General features: G+C 39.4%; 2 protein-coding genes across 5 annotated transcripts in view; one reads left to right on the forward strand and one right to left on the reverse strand.

Moving 5' to 3' along the window:
• ALG6 (ALG6 alpha-1,3-glucosyltransferase) overlaps positions 1 to 13,647 on the forward strand; it is a 50,190-nt gene extending 36,543 nt beyond the window's left edge. For all 3 annotated transcript variants that reach the window (XM_075936152.1, XM_075936153.1, XM_075936154.1), the window contains exons 8-15: positions 1,560 to 1,745; positions 2,731 to 2,866; positions 5,668 to 5,753; positions 6,430 to 6,514; positions 7,761 to 7,831; positions 9,265 to 9,333; positions 10,000 to 10,198; positions 12,587 to 13,647. In XM_075936152.1, coding sequence (XP_075792267.1) covers positions 1,560 to 1,745; positions 2,731 to 2,866; positions 5,668 to 5,753; positions 6,430 to 6,514; positions 7,761 to 7,831; positions 9,265 to 9,333; positions 10,000 to 10,198; positions 12,587 to 12,784 — 1,030 coding nt within the window. In that variant the 3' untranslated portion in view covers positions 12,785 to 13,647. The remainder of the gene's footprint in view (positions 1 to 1,559; positions 1,746 to 2,730; positions 2,867 to 5,667; positions 5,754 to 6,429; positions 6,515 to 7,760; positions 7,832 to 9,264; positions 9,334 to 9,999; positions 10,199 to 12,586) is intronic.
• The window catches only part of LOC112546122 (centromere protein R), a 54,695-nt gene continuing 48,878 nt past the window's right edge, over positions 13,644 to 19,460 (reverse strand). The window contains exons 8-10 of one of the 2 annotated variants that reach the window (XR_012905900.1): positions 17,695 to 17,748; positions 15,897 to 16,029; positions 13,644 to 14,319 (exon numbers count right to left, since the gene is read on the reverse strand). Coding sequence is in view for 1 of the 2 variants with exons in the window: in XM_075936155.1 (XP_075792270.1) it covers positions 16,019 to 16,029; positions 17,695 to 17,748 (65 nt within the window). In the remaining variant the exon portion in view is untranslated. Of the gene's footprint in view, positions 14,320 to 15,663; positions 16,030 to 17,694; positions 17,749 to 19,460 lie in introns of those variants that run through there. The other variant, XM_075936155.1, reaches the window with a different exon arrangement.

Consider the following 19,460-nt stretch of genomic DNA (forward strand, 5'->3'; position numbering starts at 1 on the left):
GTTTCAGCAGCGGCTGAATCAGGACACCTGGGGCAGAGCAGCTGGGGTGCTGCTGGGTTGGTCCAGTAGCGCCGGATCGGTGCTACTGGAGCAACCCAGCAGAACCCCAGCTGCTCTGCCCCAGGCGTCCCCAAGTCAGCTGCTGCTGAAAATGACCAGTGCTGACTACAGGAAGCCCGAGGCAGAGTTGCTCTGCCCCGGGCTTCCTGGAATCAGCCGCTGATCAGTTTCAGCAGCAGCTGACTTGGGGACGCTTGGGGTTCTTAAGTTGATTCTGTATGTAAGTCGGAACTGGTGGTCAGTTTCAGCAGCGGCTGAATCTGGACGCCAGTTCCGACTTACATACAGATTCAACTTAAGAACAAACCTACAGTCCCTATCTTGTACGTAACCCGGGGACTGCCTGTATTTACTGCTTCAATTTATCCTGAAGTCCTAATTTTGACACGAATTATACAAAGACTTAGGCATGTGCATAATTTATAAATTGTGACTAGTTCAGCTGAAGCCATTGGAGCTACTTAGAATGCACAAGTCTTTGTAGGACCATGGCCTTTTGGCATCATAGTTAGTTGCTGTGGAAGTGACAGTATGACAGATAGGATTATGAGTTTTGATAAGGGAGTAAATAGATTGAGAAATGATTTATAAAACCCAAATATATTGTCTTGTAGCTATCTGTGCTGGCAAAGAGGAAGTAGAGAGAGAAACATATATTGTTTCAGTATTTCTTAGGATATCAGTGGCATCTCTCTCATTCAGTTTCTTTCATTATACTTTAATTGCTGTATTTGATGCATATAGGGCCTTAGCTGTAGCTCAACAAGAGTCTCTTCATTGACTTCACTGGGTTTTTGATCAGGCCTCAAGTGTCAAAAGTAGATAACAGATTTGTTTTGTTGTAACTATTATTATTTATTATTATTATTATTGTTGTTGTTGTTATGAATTATTATTATTTATTTGTTTGGTTTCCAATAGTGTTTATGGGCCCTAATCATGGATTGAGGCCTCTCTGTTTCTAGCATTGTACAGACACATAACAAGACAGTCCCTGCCCTGAAGAGAGTGCAGTTTAAGTATGTTTAAATATTCCACACAAAGCTGTACTGCAAAAAAGTTTTAGGACTTTTGACAATTGTATCCATTACCCTAGACTAACCACAAGAAAATGTGGAATTGCTCTTGATTGTATCCTGCTGAGTACTGTCAGTGTAATGTTTTTATTAACCCTAGCTAATTGAATGTATTATACTAGTGTAGTAAAAGTCTGTACAACCATAAAACTCTCTTTCCTTTTTACTTTCTGGATGTTTGATTTGGTTCCCAAACACAGAGTTACAGTTGGCTAATCTGTTTAAATAGAATTTAAAGTATTTCTGTGCATGAACAAAATGGTTGCATATTTGGCACTACATTTTTAAAAATGAAGACTAATTTATAAAACTTTTGTTGTAAAATATTTTACATCTGTCATCTGTGGGATTAGTTCACTTTTAACTTGTCACAATACTCAGCATGTTCCCTGTCTTGCACATTATGTCCTTAACGTAAAACAGATATAACTCTGTGAGCCTAGGCTTTGCTTTGTGGGGTGTACTTTGTCTCTCTCATGATTGGGACCTGTTAGGATCACTGGCATTTTGCTTGGCTATAAATTATAAACAAATGGAACTCTACCATTCACTGCCATTCTTTTGCTACCTTCTTGGAAAATGCTTCCAAAAAGGCCTTACAGGAAAGGGGTGAGTATCTTTAAAACTCAGTAGCCAAACACTAGCTCAAGAGTGCACTTTGACAACCTAGCCTTGGGAATTTGATTAATCCTATTTGCATTTCCATTTTTTCTCTATTATGCTCCAAGGGAAGTTACTCGTGTCATAATTTCCTCTGTTCTTTTAGAACAAGTCTCTTTCTAGCCATTAAATAGCTAACTAGCTCTCTGAGGATGCAGAAAATATAGCAAAATATATTAAATGTAGAGCTGGGTAGAATTTTTAGGCTGACTCTGTTTTCAGCAAAAAAGCAGACATGGTGTCACTGAAATGTTTAATCAGTTTGTCTGTTTCCCCAAATTGTTCAGTGGGGTGGAGCACCCCGAAACATTAAAAAAAGACTGAAAGACAAATATTTTGTTTTGACATTTTCAAAATGTAACATTTAGTTATTTAATTCAATCCAACTGTCTCTTAGAAATTTCCTTTTATTTTTTAAAAAAATTAAAAAATGATAAATGCTCAAAATAGAGTTTCATTTTGGGATGAAGGACTATTTTGTTCAACCCCAAATTAATAAGACTTAAGTTGCCACAAATTTTGGAATATTTCATTTTTGATTTGACCTGAAAATGTGTGTGTTTCAGTTTTTTTGGAATTTGAAGTGAACCGAAAAAGCTGTTATTCACATGTTGTCATTAACCATCCTTTTTCTGAACACCTTCATCATGCTGGAATCAAAGTTAAATATGAATCAAAAGTAGATAACCAGATTAGCGAGACAAATGCTAGTAGATTTGACACAGTCGTAGTGGATATTCTGTGGATATTCTGTTGAGGGGATGACATACCTTTCCTCTTGGCAGCTCTCTGCTCAGATTTGTCACATTTTATGATCTTACGCACATTCAGTTATATACTGTAAATAGACTTTATGTTAGAAGCCCCAACAGTCTGATTTATATAAACAGCGTTTTTGCATCTTAATATCTTGACTTAAACTCTTCTATTACAGGTTAGTGTTGTTAGTTAAAATAGCATTTACAGTAGTTGCTTCTTTTGTGATTTGCTGGCTCCCGTTCTGCACAGAAGTGGAACAAATCCTGCAAGTACTCAGAAGACTTTTTCCCATTGATCGAGGCTTGTTTGAGGTATGTGGGTTGTTTTGTTTGTGTAAATGTTCTGTATTCTTAGATCCCTAGAGAAACCTTCACTGTGACCTTTAGGGATTTCATTTGGAAGACACACCACAGAACGAGTAATCTGAACTGCCTTCTTCAGCAGTCATTTCTTGCCAGTCATTTAATCCAGTATTTAACCCCTAGCTCAGCTGGCATCTTCTAGGATATTATATGAGTAGACAACACTTATCCTATCATCAAATCCATACTTCAGTCACACATTTTTCCATTGACATGGATTCCATAGTAATTGACAGTGTCAGAAGATGTAACTATATGGTTAACAGCTTCAGAGTCTGCCTTTTGTTAGCATAATACTCAGCTTTATTGAAAGGAATTATTTCTACAGCTAATAATGGCTGTAATGTTTCAGGTGTAAATTGAGGCCTGCTTTGTATCCTAGCTGTTATTCTCAGTCTCAACTTTCTTCAAGAGTTTATTTAGACCATTTGTTTTTTTACTATTCCTAAGCAGTAGTTTGATTGAACACAGTGGGCTTGATTTTGCAAAATGCTGAGCACTGTCATCCAGTTCAGCAGAGCTGTCAAGCATGTACTAACTCTGAGCACACAAGTAGTCTCATTGATACCAGTGGGTCTGCTACATACATGCTTAAAAAGGCACTTCAGTAGATTGGGGTCAGCGTGCTTAACTCCTGGCAAGATCAAACCTCTATTGTACAAATTTAAAAGCAAATTTTGAAACCTTAACCTTCCCCAAAGTACAAACGAAGGCAGGGGTGGGCAATAATTTTTTAAGTGGCCCCAGGCCATCCCGGAAGGGGCGGGGCCTAAACTCAAAGGGACAGAGCAGTGATGCTTCTGGGCTTCCCCATCCTCAGACCATGATTGATCTGGAGATGGGGGAGCCCCTTTGCCCCCCCATTCCCAGTAGGTACCCATGCCCCTTGCTGGGCGGGAAGAGGCTTTGCATGCTCCCCCATCCTCAGCCCAATCAGGGTCTGGGGCAGTGGGTCTGTGTGAAGCATCCTTCGCCCTGCCCCCGCCCTGCGTGATCATACAGCACTTTGAAGTGCCGCACGCGTCTCACAGGAAGTTTCCCGTAGCTCCCCCTCCCCCAGGCCAATCAGGGCAGGAGGAAGCTTCACATGCTCCTCTGCCCCCAGGTCCTAATTGGCCTGGGGGCGGGGAGCTGCAGGGCTGCCGCGGGCCAGATCACTACCCGCTTGGCAGGCCAGATCTGGCCCGCTGAGGCCCTTTTGCCCACCCCTGAACTAAGGGCTTGAGTCAGTAATGCTTCAGTGGGACGTTAGCTCATGCTTAAGTGTTTTGCTGAATCTGGCCCTGAGTGACTTGTTACTAAATGGTTTGCCTTATATATGTGGCTTCTGTTAGTAATTCTCCACTAGCTACTAGTGATATTAAAAATAGTTTAATAGGGTATCAGTATACCTGCTGAAAATCTTAGTGGTTACATGGTTACACGTGCTGCAGGCTCTGCAGTATAAAGCTAAGAGCCTGTAGTGAAGCCTCCTTTGGAGCCGGACCACCAGCCCCTGCCGGCCTGGGTCCCGGGGAGGAGGCTGAGTGTAACTGACACCACTAATCTTATCGGCTAAACGGTTAGTCATTTAACATCCCTATTAGCTACAAATGATACCACAACCTACAATATATTTGCCCTGAAAACATAACATTCTGGACACACTGAGGGCGGCATTTAATTTATATGCAGCCATAGGAGTATTTTCGGAACGTTCTCCAGCAGCTTGTTAAAAAATAATTGCAGCTTAAGAGATAAAGAAATTTACAAACCAAAATACCTTTTGTCACTTTGCATTTTTTATGCATTGCTAAGTTTAAAAATAAAAGCTGTAAATGTCAACAAACAATGCATCCAAAAGAGCCCAAGGATTTTAGTCTAATATTAGACCAAATATTTTCAGACTGAATAGGGCAATGACTTACTTGGATACTAATCTGGATAAACTGAGAAATTGTCTACGTAAGCAATGCACAGTAAGTTTATACTCTGTTGCCTGTAACAGGTTCTTTGAATTGATTCCCATTTACAGAAACAGCAACAAATGCTGAGGGTTGTAAAATCTTACTGGCTATGAAGTCGGCATCTTATGTGTTTGCTGGTGCTGCCAAACCCTCTGTTCACTTGTAGTTCTCAGCAGATTTGAAGAGCATATTCTGTATTGCTAGTAAACATACAAGGAAGCTGGGCTGGTGCTAGTAGCTTCCTTGATGTTATGTCTACACAGCTGTGATTCTAGCAGCTGTTTAGGGATGAGTTTCATGACCATGATAGCTGTGGTTAGAATGTAATTTTGAAAGTGATCCTAGCACAACTGCTAATGTCTTTAGACTTCTTGATTTATTATGGTTAACTCTGTCATTGCTAGTAAGCAGATTTAAGTACATTCTACTATGTAATAAAATGTGACAATATTTAGTATGTGTTCACATTTGAAAATAGTCATAGCTGCTATCATTTTGATGTAAATTTTCCTAGAGATGAATGGTTTCAGAGCTTTATTTTCAGTGTGTGGTCTTGACTTCAGACTGATGGCCTCTTGTGTTCGAGAAAGTATTTCTCAGTTATTTTAATACATGTTTTAATTCAGTTTCTTTTAGATTTTAATATTTTATGTTAGAGCCAAAGTCATACTGACTCAATACTGTCTTTCATTATAGCATGTGGCACTGGGTATTGAAATGTGGTCTTTGGTGAAATATTAAATAATCCTCTTATTATTTGAACAGCAAACTAACATGGATACAACTCACTAAATATATTTTCAGGATAAAGTAGCCAATATTTGGTGCAGTATGAGTGTCCTTGTAAAGATAAAGAATGTGCTGTCACATCAAACCCAACTTAAACTCAGGTAAGGGAACTGAAGGCTTTTTAGGTAACTTTCACTTTTATTCATATTGTGGGGGATTTTCAAAAAGCATTTACATATTTTAGGAGCACAAATCCTATTGAAAGCCAAGAGAACTTGTGCTCCTACATCACAGAGACACTTATTCATTTTTGGCAAGAACTGAGAGATGCAATTTTCAGAGTTCTTAAAGAGACTTTTTTATTTATGGTGTATTTTTTAGTTCCAAGTAATACAAAGAAAATTAAAATTTTCCCCAGGATTGTGTGTTTAGAATTTTATGAAACTTTTTTCTATGTGTGTTGAATGATGATTTGAGCCTAATAATTAGTTAAAATTAGAAAGTAGCAAACACATGCATTAACTTTTTCCATTATTTTTTCTAAATGGCTAAAGTTTGTATAATCCAAAATATTTCAAATAAGCAAATAATCCAGGATGAGGGTTCATTCAGTATGGAAGATGGATTAAAAATTATTAAAGAGTAAAATTTTCAAAAGCACCTAAATCAGTTAGGAGCACACACCAAATTGACTTACCTTGCTATGTGATTTGTGTTTTTAAAAACGAAACATGGGTTCCTAAGTCACCTAGTTTCTTTTGAAAATATTTGAAAACATCAAAGTAGTTATTTACCTATGAAAGGTTAACTTATATCTTTTTTAAAATAATCTTTTAGCTTTGCTTTTACATTTCTGAGCCTACTTCCGGCTTGTATAAAACTAACCCTCCAGCCCACTCTCCGAGGATTTAAATTTGCTCTGGTAAGTGTATTTTTTAATTGTTTCTTATTTTAAATCTATCAGTGAGCTTTGAAGCATAGCTAACAGTTCTCCTTAAAATTGTCCCACTGAGCAGAGTTATGTATATTGTTAAATGTCATTTGGTATCTGCTGAAGAGACTGTTTAAAAAGCATATTACCAATAGAACTGAATATCAAAATTGTATCGGAGGACCTATCTAGTGTCTTTTAAATCTCAGGCTTTCCTCTTGTGTATACTTCTTTGTTTCTCTTATTCTCAATTTTCTTTAATTCTGTATTTTTATTATTTTCCTCTGAAAATACATTGGAAGATTCTCCACACAATAAAGCTTTGTATGGGTTTGAGATTTCCTTTCTCTTTAATTTTGTTTCCAAAGTGATAGTTTTTTTTTAATGCACTGGCTGCCAAATTCAATAAAAATTCCCACAATAGTCATTGCAGGCTCATTAGTAGTTTGAGAAGGGAATGATACCATTTTTTGGTTTTGTTTTTTCAAATGTTTGCTTTTCTCTCTCTGTAGCTTAACATCATTGAACATAAATTTAGGCATATCAACACATGAATGTAAAATGCTCCTTTTAAACTATAAAAGCAATTTTATACCAAGACGAATATCACTTTAAACATTAGTGGATTTATATGTTTAAAATAAAAATTGTGTGCTATTTCAATTTATAATAGTGAGGCATCTACATCTTTTCTGAGAATTGACTTGTAGGTTGATTCCTGCTCAATATATTTTTAGTTCTATAAAAAGAATAGACCTTTTGCTGTTACTTCTGAGGTGCTGGTTGTTCATGAGTCCATTTGACCCAGCATAATACAGCCTACTTCAGGTATGGTAGTTCTGACTTGATATAGTAGGGCCCCAATCCTGCAATCATTCATATCTGTGAGTAATTTAGTTTACTTTGATGGGAATGCTACTGTGGGTATAGTTATGCACTAATGTTTGCAAAATAGGGGCTTTATTACATGACGCATGTTCTAAATAGTCTGAATCAAACTTGGAAAAGGCTCCTATTTGCAGCCACAATCTGTTATAGGTGCAGATCTGTGTACTTGTCTCTAATTTTATTGAAATATGTAAATTGTTCTGGAGTTGTATATATTTAATACAGATTAGATACTTACTTATATTGGGCACTTCATGCTGATGTCACAAATTTAGCCCAATTTAAAAACCGAAACCTACTCTTTCCACAGGGGAGATATAGACTAACCTGTTCTACTTGACTCTTTTAGGCTAGTTGTGCATTGTCATTCTTCCTGTTCTCCTTCCAAGTACATGAAAAATCCATTCTTCTAGTATCTATGTAAGTCATTTATTTTTTATATAGAAACTATTTTGATACCCTTTCCCCCAATTTGCATGATGATACAGGCTTCTCTCTCACATAGAAAGAATGTATCCATTAAAACAGATACTTTTTTTTTAATTGTGCATATAGTTTTCATTCTTTAAGAGCATCTGAATGATAAGTAATGAAAGTAGTTCATTTCACAGGGGCTATGAAAGTAGACATTTCCTTTTTGATCATTTCCATTATCTAAACAGGATGTACTAATGGGCGTTGTATTAGGGTCTGATCCAGCATACAATATGGGTGACTGTCCAGGTGATAGGGTGATTTTGGGATGCGAAGGGTGACAGTGGAAATCAAAGAAGCCCCAGATATGTAGTTGCCCAGCAAGGGGAGAGCATATGTAAGGTCAGTTATAATGATGAGTGAAATAAGGTGAACACTCCCTCATTTCCCAATAATTAGATGGCAAAGGGACTCCAGTCTTGGTCATTCATGTATATAATCTCCCAGCAAAGGAAAGAGATGGAGAAAAGTCCTAAGGCAGTGGGTCATCTTCACCTGGAGGGAAGTATAGCCATCATGTTTGAAGAATTTGAACACTGGAGCAGCAGTACCTTTAATATTCCTTTCCTAGGTTTACATTAGAAAGATCACATATAGGCCTACAAGAGGCAATATTATCTAGTCTGGCCCCATAACCATTGTTTCTAGCTTTCTGGCAGAACACACTTTACCATTCTTACTAAAGTGACTAGGCACGGATGCTCATAAACTGCAACTGTTGTTGCATATTGTGCTGCAAATCAAAACACAGCGTAGAATATCTCTTGCACTAGACCTCTGTTTGGTGTGATCACAGCTTCTTTGGTTTTTAGGATCAGCCCATCACTGCCTTAGGGTATTCTATCTACATAAACACTTAATGCATGGCAGCTGTGTAAAAATTTACAGTACTCCAATCTGTAGTATGTTCCCTTGTGTACATAGTTCGTGCATGGCAGATGAGGTACTGTAGATTTACACCTCAGCTTGTTGTGCACTAACTGTTGATATAGAAATGCCCTAAGGCAGTTAGAGGCTGACTTCAAGAATCAAAGAAGCTATAACCAAGTGTTACATCAAGTATAGATCTCATGCAGGAGATATTTTACCTTGGTATATGCCAGTGGAAGATAAGCAGAGTGGAGTTCTGCTATGCCTCCTATCCTGAGTGAGAGGGTGGGAGGAAGGCAGGATAAGGGACACTCTGTACCTGAAGGTAGGGCACTCTGTACCGGCACTCTGGCCCTGGGAGAGAGTTCTCCAAATAGCTGCAGTTAGTGTCTGACTCCAGATGGCAAAAAAGGGGCCAGATCACAATAGAGTCTCCCACCCAGAATAAATAAAACTTGTGTACAATAAAATGTTTTATACCTTTTTTCTTTCTTTTTTTTTTACCATAGACCAGTCTGTTTAATTATACATGAAATTCCTTTTATGTCTACGTGGTTTTTACTTGTCTCAACCTTCAGGTGAGTCAGACCCTATTAACTCAATACAGTATTCTTGTGACCTTGATTCTAAGTACACGCTGAACCTCTCTTAACCGGGACACTCTGGTCCAGCAACATCCCTGGTCCGGTAGGACCACAGATGTCCCAGGACCAGAGTGTTCCTGTGGAGGGCTGGTGGCTGGAAGCCCTACACTGGGGCTAGAGCCCAGTAGTGGGGCAGCCCTGTGGCAGTGAAACTGGGAGCCTAGCAATAGGGCTGCTGTCCGGTGCCAACACTGCAGAGGATTGGGGGGGGGGGGGCAGCAGCCCAGCAGTGAAACTGCCTGGTGAGACGGTGAGGAAGCGCGGCCACCTGGCAGCCCCACTACTGCCGAGTGGCTCAGTTGCCCAGCAGGACTGGGCGGCAGCATGGCTGCCCCACGGGGCCACCTGGTGGCAGGGCCAGAAACCTGGGAGTGGAGCTGCTCAACTATGCAGCAAAAAGCCCAGCAGTCCCAGTGCTACCCAGTGGAACTGCTTGGTGAGGCCAGGAGGCAGCGGGGCTGCCCAGTCAGGTTGAAGCCCAGGTGGGGCTTATTGCCTAATGGCGTACCTGTACCTCTTTCTAAGCATATTCTTTTTCCCTCACCTTTTAATGTGTTACTTAGAATGTAAATTTATTGGAATGCACTTCTGTTTTAACAGCTTGCTGCCCCTTCTATTGAAGGATGGCTTGCTTCTAGCCTATGTAGTGACAACACTGGCATTCCTTACAGTGTGTGTGGCTTCTTTTTCAATATTTGAAAAGATGTCAGAAGAAGACCTACAGCTGAAATCACTTTCCCTTTCTATTAGAGGATACATTCCTTCATTTAAGGCATTCCCAAAGATTATTAAGAGTCTGGTAAGAAACTTTCAACTGTTCATACTATGTTGTTAAAATCACAATAAACAAGCTTTATACCCATAGTTATGCACATTTGTTTGGCCAGTGGATTTACATACTCTTTATGGAATATACCCGATTGCACATTTGTTCTTAATAGAAGTTTCATGTGAACAACTTCATGTTGAAAACCACACAAGAGACCCATGTGTCTTTTTCGGAACAGCATCTGTATATGTAATGCTTTTCCAATTCCATCTCCCCCTTCAAGTTCCTCCTATAAGCCCAGAATAAGTAAGGCTTTGTCTACACTACCAAATTTTGTCGATTAAACTTATATCAGTACCCAAATATTAGCTCAATAAAAACTGGAAATGCTTGTTAACACTCAACGGACGACAGATCACATCCATGTTGGGGACACCACTATGGGCGGTAGAAAAAAAATGTATGTCTAAAAACTGTAGGTACTGGAAGTACTTAAATTTTTTTTTTTTAAAAGGGGCTACTTACAATTTTTTAAGGGGTACTTTATAAAAAAAGCTTGAGAAACTTTGTCCTAGAAGACACCTCGCTGCTGAGGTTAAGCAGGGAAAATAGGGTATACCTACTGTATATTTGCAGTTTCTATCATGCTCTATATGCAGCTCACCAATGTGCCACTTTAGTCCTTGCACAAGTGATTGCAGAATGGCACAGAATAGAGTCCTACAAGGGGGAAAGGAACAAACCTGCACCACCATGCAACCTGCAGCAGAGGTTTGGAGGATTCCCGTGAGATCCCAGCTTTGCATCATCACCCTATTCTACTCTACTCTACTAATTAGCTACAGAGAGAAATGTCCAGCTCAGAGAACATAGCCAGCCTCCCACTTTTCTATACTATAGTCTTCCTCTGCAATACACGAGCCACAAACACATACCCTGCATCTCATCTCCTGCTTCCTTTTCCCTGAAGAACAACTGCTGAGACTAGCTAGGTACCTCAAGAGTGGAGAAGTGTTCTTGGTTGCCTGTGTCACTGGCAATTCCACCATGAACGCCACACCCTCATCTAGCTCCACCTCTTAATCAGTAATGTCATCCTCCAGGTTAGGTCCTCTTTCCACCACTTCCATGCCCTCTGCAGGATCCACAGGACTCTTGGCGGTAGAAGCAGGGTCATCAGTGAGGGTAGCTACTTATCAAAATGGCAGGTCTTAGATGCAGCAATAGAGCAACGGGTTTCCTCTCTCACCTTATGATATGCCTGCCTCAGCTCCTTTATCTTCAGTCTGCACACAAGCCTTGAGGAAATGTGCCCACAGAGATCCCAATTTCTCAAGTGCAGCTGGGATTGTGGACTCTTCTCCATATACTGATAAGCTCCAACATTCCCTGGTGGTCCAAATGGGAGAGTGTTTGGTACAAGAGTCAGCCACGGTCATCTGGGAAGACATGATGAGATCTCACCGGGCCATACCAGCAAGCAGGAAATGAAATTTAAAATTCCTGGGGCTTGCATAGGGGAGGGGCAGAGTGGATGATAGTAGAGTATGTACAAATGCATTGTTTTGTTGCCAAAGGCAGTTTTTGGTGACAAACTCTGGTCGTGTAGACAAAGCTAAGTTAGGAATAAAGGCGAGAGTGAGGAATCCCATCTCCTCTTTTAATGAGAGCATTGTTGGACCTTTAATTTCAAGCCTTGTGAGCTGGGACTGTCTTCACACTTCCTTTATACAGCTTTTCTTTTATTAAATACTATCAGGCTGTGTCTACACTGGCCTCCCTTTTGGAAAAGGGATGCTAATGTAGCACTTTGGAATAGGCAAATCCGCGGGGGATTTAAATATCCCCCGCAGCATTTGCATTAACATGGCTGCCGCTTTTTTCCGGCTTGGAGATAAGGAATAAGAGATCCTCCGAAAAAGGCTTTATTTTCCAGAGAATCACATCTAGACTGGTGCTTTTCTCCGGCTTATCTCCAAGCCGGAAAAAAGCGGCAGCCATGTTAATGCAAATGCCGCGGGGGATATTTAAATCCCCCGGGGATTTGCCTATTCCAAAGTGCTACATTAGCATCCCTTTTCCAAAAGGGAGGCCAGTGTAGACACAGCCCATGTGTTTAATAGTAATGAGATCACTCTAATTTGGCAGCAAAATGTCAAAAGACCGAATTCCAAAATACTCTGTAGCGTACTGAATATATAATACAAAACTAATATCTGGGGGATTTTTAGGTCATCAGCTTGACTGTATTTATATCAGCTCAGAACTTGGCACACAATGTTAGTGAAAATATACAATATATTTTCTAAATGGTCATCCATGTAGAGGATGAAGGAGGAAGTACCTAATGAAAGTAACAACTTATTCATTTGACTCTATAAATCAATGTTAAGTAATTTATCATTCTTTATCTTACAGTTTATCCTCTCAATAACTCTTATGGGCTTCCTCACTTTAATGAGTGCAACACTGACTCCTCCACAGAAGCTACCAGATTTATTTCCTGTATCTGTGTCTGTTGTTTCCTGCTTACATTTCTTATTCTTCTTGATGTATTTTAATGCTGTTGTACTGTGGGACTCAAGAAATGGTAGAAATCAGAAGAAAATCAGTTAACTTTTAACCTGTGAAGACTCAAGACTAAACTGTAAAGAGACATTTTCAGTGAAAATATCAATTACAACAGCATCTCTAAATCACTGATTTCCTACATTTAAACACAAAGGATAAATTAAGGACTCTTACTTTGATGAAGAGTATTTGACATTTAACTCGACTTTTACAATGTTTAACAATGGAAGCTAATTTTGAGATTATTCTATTAAGTTTCAGATTTAACATCTCACTGAGATAAATTGAGCCAGTTTATACTTCTCAGTTATTACAGACAGTCAGCAGATGCAGGAAGACAAAACTGCCTAAGTTTACAATGTTCACCTTTGCTAAGTTCCTGTTCATGTGATTAATGCTTCTAGGATTTTAAACGTTGTATGTAAGCAAAATGTTTACTAGAAATGGAAGCTGACATACTATAGCACACTTCGGGAGCAAGGAGTGAGTGGATTCTGCAGCAAGAACTATTGATGTGGAATAACTTCCAGCCTGAGCTACTTGCTTAACTTTTTTTTCTGAATGGCATGCTGCATAGTACAGAAGCAGCTCGGAGTATGCAAACTAATTAATTAGTACAAAAGCAGAGAACCAAAATAGGAGGGCTGAATGGGGAAAAGGAGCGCTGGAGCTGGTATCAGAGATCGATACAGCCTAAAAGCTGAAATTGGATTGGACATATTTGAAAGAATAAGCCCTCTGAGCAAAATATACCATCTGCCATTGATATTAAAATATTCTAGAGCCGTCTCTGGTGTGTAGCATAAGGCATGAATTTAAGTATGTTGTTCTATGAACTTACTTCCACATGTATGAATTAAAAGCATCTACCCAATGAGTTTACATGTCAATTAAAAAAAGAACATTTACTTGTGGGTGAAACAATGTCTTAATCTTTTTAACAATTACCAAGACTTCTAGAAGGCAGTTTTATATTGTACAAAGTAAAAAATTCCATTGAACAAATAAGGCATTACTGACCTTCAATTATGTATGTAAACAGACTGAGTGTATGACAGTTGATTCCTAGCTGGGTAACTGTAATCTTTCCATAAGCATTTAACATTCTTCTGAGAGGGTGTTACCATGATAATTATCCATGTGCAAAGTATGCAAAATTTCCATACACAAAGTCTTTTCTTTCTTTTAAAAAGGAGTGGGTAGTTGTGTCAAACCACAAAAAGAGGAATCATTGTCCACAGTGAGTTGGTCAAATAACACCTACAGAATTCTGCACAAATAAACTTAGCACTGCCAGAAGTTAAAACAGTGTGGAGAACCTCTATTTTCAATTTAAAAAAAAATGTGTAAAACAGCCACCTAAGATGGAAGAAAGTAGAATGGTTTCACATTTCAGTCAGTCTCTTGTGTCATATTCATCACAAGATTAGGGCCAAGTGTTTCCCACCATATGAAAACATTAGTTTTGTATGTATCTCTTTTCTTTGTCCTTCAGATGGCCTCCAAGGGTGATAAAGCGAGAGTCATCTGATCTACCTTGTGTAGAATTGGGAAATGGCTCTTAGCAGACCCAGCTGTTTCTGAAAGGCAAAAGCTTATTATAACAAGGGGTCAAAGCAACAGTAATTGCTTTAACAGCATTAAGGTATACACAGTTAAGAGTAATACCTGGAGCAGGTGTAGGCAATAAAAAAAAAAAAGCAACCCACAAGGTTAGTCCCTGGCAGCAGTGGCCTGCCATGTTTACCTGCTCCTCCACAGCTATCGGAAGATCACAGCTCTGGTTGGATGTGAATGACTGTTTGTGGCCAATGCGAGTGACAGGAAGTATCAGAGTGGGACACCCCTTCCTGTTGCTCGCATTGGTCACAAACAGTGATTCACTGCCAACCAGAGGTGCAGGTAAACATGGAAGTGGGAGCCTGCCAGGATCTAACACTGCTGACTGGATCTGGCCTGTGGGCTGGAATTTGCCCACCCCGATCTAGAGCAAAACCTTAAAATATATTACCTTGCATTTTCTGTTTTTAATTAAATGTTCTAATCTTGATTATTCTGACATTATAGGGTCCAAGTAAAGATCATTCACTAACTTAACATTAGCAGTCAACTTGTCCCTTATCTAACTTTAGAAGTGTTCTTGTGCACATACAAGAGAGGTCATAGCTGACTTTACAAATTTGGCAACTCTACCCTGAAAACTCTCCACCTTTAGGCAATCAGAAATATTCAAAGTGTCACAGAAACAGATCCATTTTTACACCAACTGATCCCTTATATTACTAAGTATCTACATTATACTAAAGTAAACAATCATTCTTTAAGCTTTAGAGAGGTAGCCGAAATAGTCTGTAACAGGAAAAACTTAAACAAATAGTCTAGTAGCACCTTAAAGACTAATAAAACATATAGATGGTGGTATGAGTTTTCATGGGCACAACCAACTTCTTTAGATGAGTACACGCATGAAAACAGTAAGGCCTGCCTCGGATACCTTTACAAAAGTTCAGTAATGCCTTACTCTACAAACATTCTCATTGAAGTCAATAGGATCCACTTGTGCAGTATAAATCTGGACCTGGGTTAGGGAGCACTGCTACCTATTGGAAAACAAATTGGACTTGTAGAGAATTCAGAATTAACTTCTTCAACACAATTTCCCAGGTTATTTGATCGCAATCAACCAACAAACTTTGGAGTATGTGAGCATTTGCTGAAAATATCATGGAACTGCTACAATTTGTTTTGACTAGCATCTCACTAACTTTTGGGTGGGCTGATGAATTGCATCAGCATAGCCCTACCAACTGGTACTGATGCTCTTGGTGAAACTGGCACCCAGTCCTAAAGCTGGAGCAGATCATTAATGCAAAATTTCAGTTTCTCTGAAGGCCTAGGAATGAATATTCATGCCTCAACATACAGATTCTTCCTGCTCAATGTTTTTATAGCAAGACAGCACGATTACTGTTTGTAGTAATGGCACATAGCAAAAAGAGTTTATATTCTATACAACAGTAAATCTTGATCAGCTTGTAGACATAAACATGCATAAAAGAGCCATGAATAAATGAATTATTTACATGGAGATTATCTGGTTGGGCACATTGTAAAGTTTAAATTAGATACCAGAAATTTTATCTTTATGTGCACCTGCCTAGTGCAATGAGCAGTCCTTAATTGGTATTTGCTGGGGAGATAGATTTACAGGCATTTCTTCTCTCCTTTTAAGTACAATAAAGCAGATGTAGAACTTTGTGTTGATATGGAATGCATTTTTCACACAATGCCTGTGGGTTAAAAAGAATGACTGAAATAAGACATAATTAGACAACATTATTATATGCATACTCTGTTCACAATAACATATCTTTCTAACCCTAACTTCACTATGGAAAACCACATGGCCATACAACTGAAAATGAATAATTCTGTGTTTCTCTTACATTAAGGTAAACTGTTTTTGATGTTAGAAGGATAAAGGGTGTTTTAAATTCATAATTAATTCTTTTCTGGTTCTGTTGAAAACTGAAGTGGACAACTTAATACTGCCAACTGCAGAAAGCTTCTCCCATCATCATTAGATTTTCTATTTGCTTTTTTATAGTAAGAAAATGGACTGTCACTTTACATACAAATATATATAAAAAAAGCAGGAAACAGTAGATACGCCTTTAGTAGGACATAACTGACACAGGTTGATATCACTGACTACCTATCAGAAAGCTTCCACAGTGTCCTGTCTTGAAGACAAAATTAAAAGTTAGCACTTTTGTGGCATTTTAAAAAATATATTCTATGAATATCTGTGAGCAAATCTCTTCTTCATACTATATTATGAATATTCAGAATAACATGACTTTTTAAAGAAGGGTGTATACTCATACCGTCTATCAGTCCCCATTAGTCTGCAGATAAGTCTGTACGCCTAATGATGAAAATATGTCTGACAAGAATTTGTGAAACATGACACCCTGAGCAGACAATTTTCTTATGCATAAGTGGTGTTATGCTGATTGACAGGGTCAGTCTCTAGTTCGGCTTTTGCTGGAATAGCAAGAACCAGCCACTGGAAAAAGAGAAATTGAAAACCCACAAAGTTTGCCTTATGGCTGCTTGTTAGCTTCCCAGTGTGAATGGCACAAAACAGAGTATAAAACAATAAGTGAGAAGCTACGAGACCATGACATATCTGGCTTAAATGAAATTAGAGAAAGAAAGGAACTTTATTAAAAGGAAATTTTATCCAGCAAGTGTATATAGTTAACACTCTGTCTATGAACAATTCAAAAATAGGATAGCAGCAAGCACAAGACATTGCTAATACAAGTGAAGGTGGAGCATGGGGAAGTGGCCATGTCAAGTGGAAAAGGTTCCAGACACAATTCCTCCTTTGAGCCAAGGAGATATTACTGCTCAAATAATGGACAACAATGTCTCCCAAGCAGCACAGGTCTCAGGAATAGAAGAGAATAGAAAATGTATGTGTTCATGATAAGGGGTGGGCAGTCCTCTTTGAAACAGCCCATTACGAAAGTCACCCATAATATCGAAGAATGTGTAACCTGTTCTGCCACTCATATTATCTTACTCCTTAGATCACACATGCTCATTTGAGTGTGAAATATTTGAAAAACCTAGTTATCACCTGACCATGGCAACTTGGAGAATCCTTCTGTAATAGTCTCCAGGATGCTAGATTTCTGTAGATTCAACAGGCATCAATTTGTACAACAAATCAGCAGAATTTTTAAATAGATTTGTTTATTATTATTAAGGTATTACATTCATGGACAACAACTGTCTTCAGATCAAAATACGACAATTTGATCATGCACATTTGTACCTACTATGATTGTTCTGCAAATGTATAAGAAATTTCAGTCCTTGTAATTACTGCTAGTTGTAAACATTAGTTTGTGTAGTCAACCCCTAAAGTAGGAAAGCTCGCTTACCTTTGTTAATGAGGGATTTAAGGAATTCATAGCTGTTACCAGATTGTACACATTCTGTGGATGAAACAAAACCAAATTTTCACAAACCAGAATGTTTTATTTGTAATAAAAATAAAAATCTCAAAATTAACATGCTGTTAAAGTAAAATATTCCAGGTCATACTTTGCAATATTGTAAACTGCAGCTTCTACAATGTATGTTTTGCTGTTTACATTTTCATTATTCTTTTACTTAACTCAGACCACTTAAATACAATAAGTTTATATATATATACACACACACACACACACACATACACACAGAGTACACACACACAAAAATAAAGATTTGGATAAACACCAGGAAATGTCAAATTAAGAGCTACAATAATTTAATGTGTATACTATCAGGGCTTGAGTGGAAATATTGACAGATAAAGAGAGACTAGAATTGTTCATTTGTTTACATACTTCTGCAATCTAGGCTTAATTTTTTTAGGGGGAATCTTAAATTATACTCAGATGCACTGACAATATTAAACATTTTATAGCCTATAGATATTATACATAAGGGGCACTGTGGGCCAGATTTCCTATTCCCATCCTCTTGGAAGGGTGAAATTATCAATTCTCCATTTAAAGGAATCCCACAATAGCGTGGAACTAGCACAGATGGCCTTATGTTAAAGGTGTGTCTGCAACAAGACTGGGGGCTACTGATGGTCTGAAATGTTGCTGTATCCTTGCAATGTGAAATGGCCACTTAGGGGTCTATGGGTATGTCTACAATTTGCTGCCAGCTCCAGCAGACATTCCAGCTCTCACTCAGATTGTGACTGCATGCTAACAGTAGAAGTATAGCTCAAGCAGTGTGAGTCTCCAGCTGGGCTAGCAGTGTGTGTATTGCATCCCTGGCAGTTTGCATGACACATGGCTTGTGTTGCCACTGCTTCTCTCTTCTCTTTTTAGAATGCTAGCAGAGTCAGAACTAGCAAGAGTATGTCTACCTGAGCTTATGTCTCCAGTGCTAGTGTAGACACACCTGGAGACGGAATATACAATCTCTGCTTTATTCATGAGCAGCTACGGGCTCAGGCGGGCCCATCATCACACCTGTGAAGCACACCGCAAAGGGAGTAAACCCGCTCAGAAATTCCTAGCCCCAGGAGGGGACAGATCTCCCATTCTCAGCTCTCCCAGAGGAGCAAGCTGCCTTTGGTAGCCCGTGAACATGGAGCAGTAGCAGAGGCGGATATAGGGCATGGCGAACGGGGCGGCCGCCCCGGGCCCCGCGCTTAAAAAAGCCCCGCACATGCGCCGTGGCACCACCGCACATGTGCATGGCGTCACGGCGCATGTGCCGTGGCAAATGGGGGGCCCCGCAAAACTGTCATCTGCCCCTGAGCAGTAGTACAAATGGCTGAAGAACCTTGCAGGACGGGATGTAGGGTTGCCAGGTGTCCGGTATTCACCCGGACAGTCCGGTATTTTTGGCTCCTGTACAGTAAAAAAATTCAGAGAATACTGGACACCTAAAATGTCTGGTATTTTCTGAATTTTTCCCCAGCCAGGAGGCGAAAATGCCAGGCACCTGGCAACCCTACAAACACTCAGCGCCCGGTCTCCCAGCCTCTCTCTAGCCCCCAACACCTCCAGCCCCCATGCTTACCAGGTTTGCAAGGCTGCCGGCACAAAATGACTGCCGGCCAAAATACCTAGGGGAAGCAATGCTTTCCCTGGGTCTGAGTGCTCAACCACTCCCCTGTTCCTAGCCCTGCACTTAAAGG

The sequence above is a fragment of the Pelodiscus sinensis genome, chromosome 9 (assembly GCF_049634645.1).
Source record: "Pelodiscus sinensis isolate JC-2024 chromosome 9, ASM4963464v1, whole genome shotgun sequence".
Taxonomy (NCBI): Eukaryota; Metazoa; Chordata; order Testudines; family Trionychidae; genus Pelodiscus; species Pelodiscus sinensis.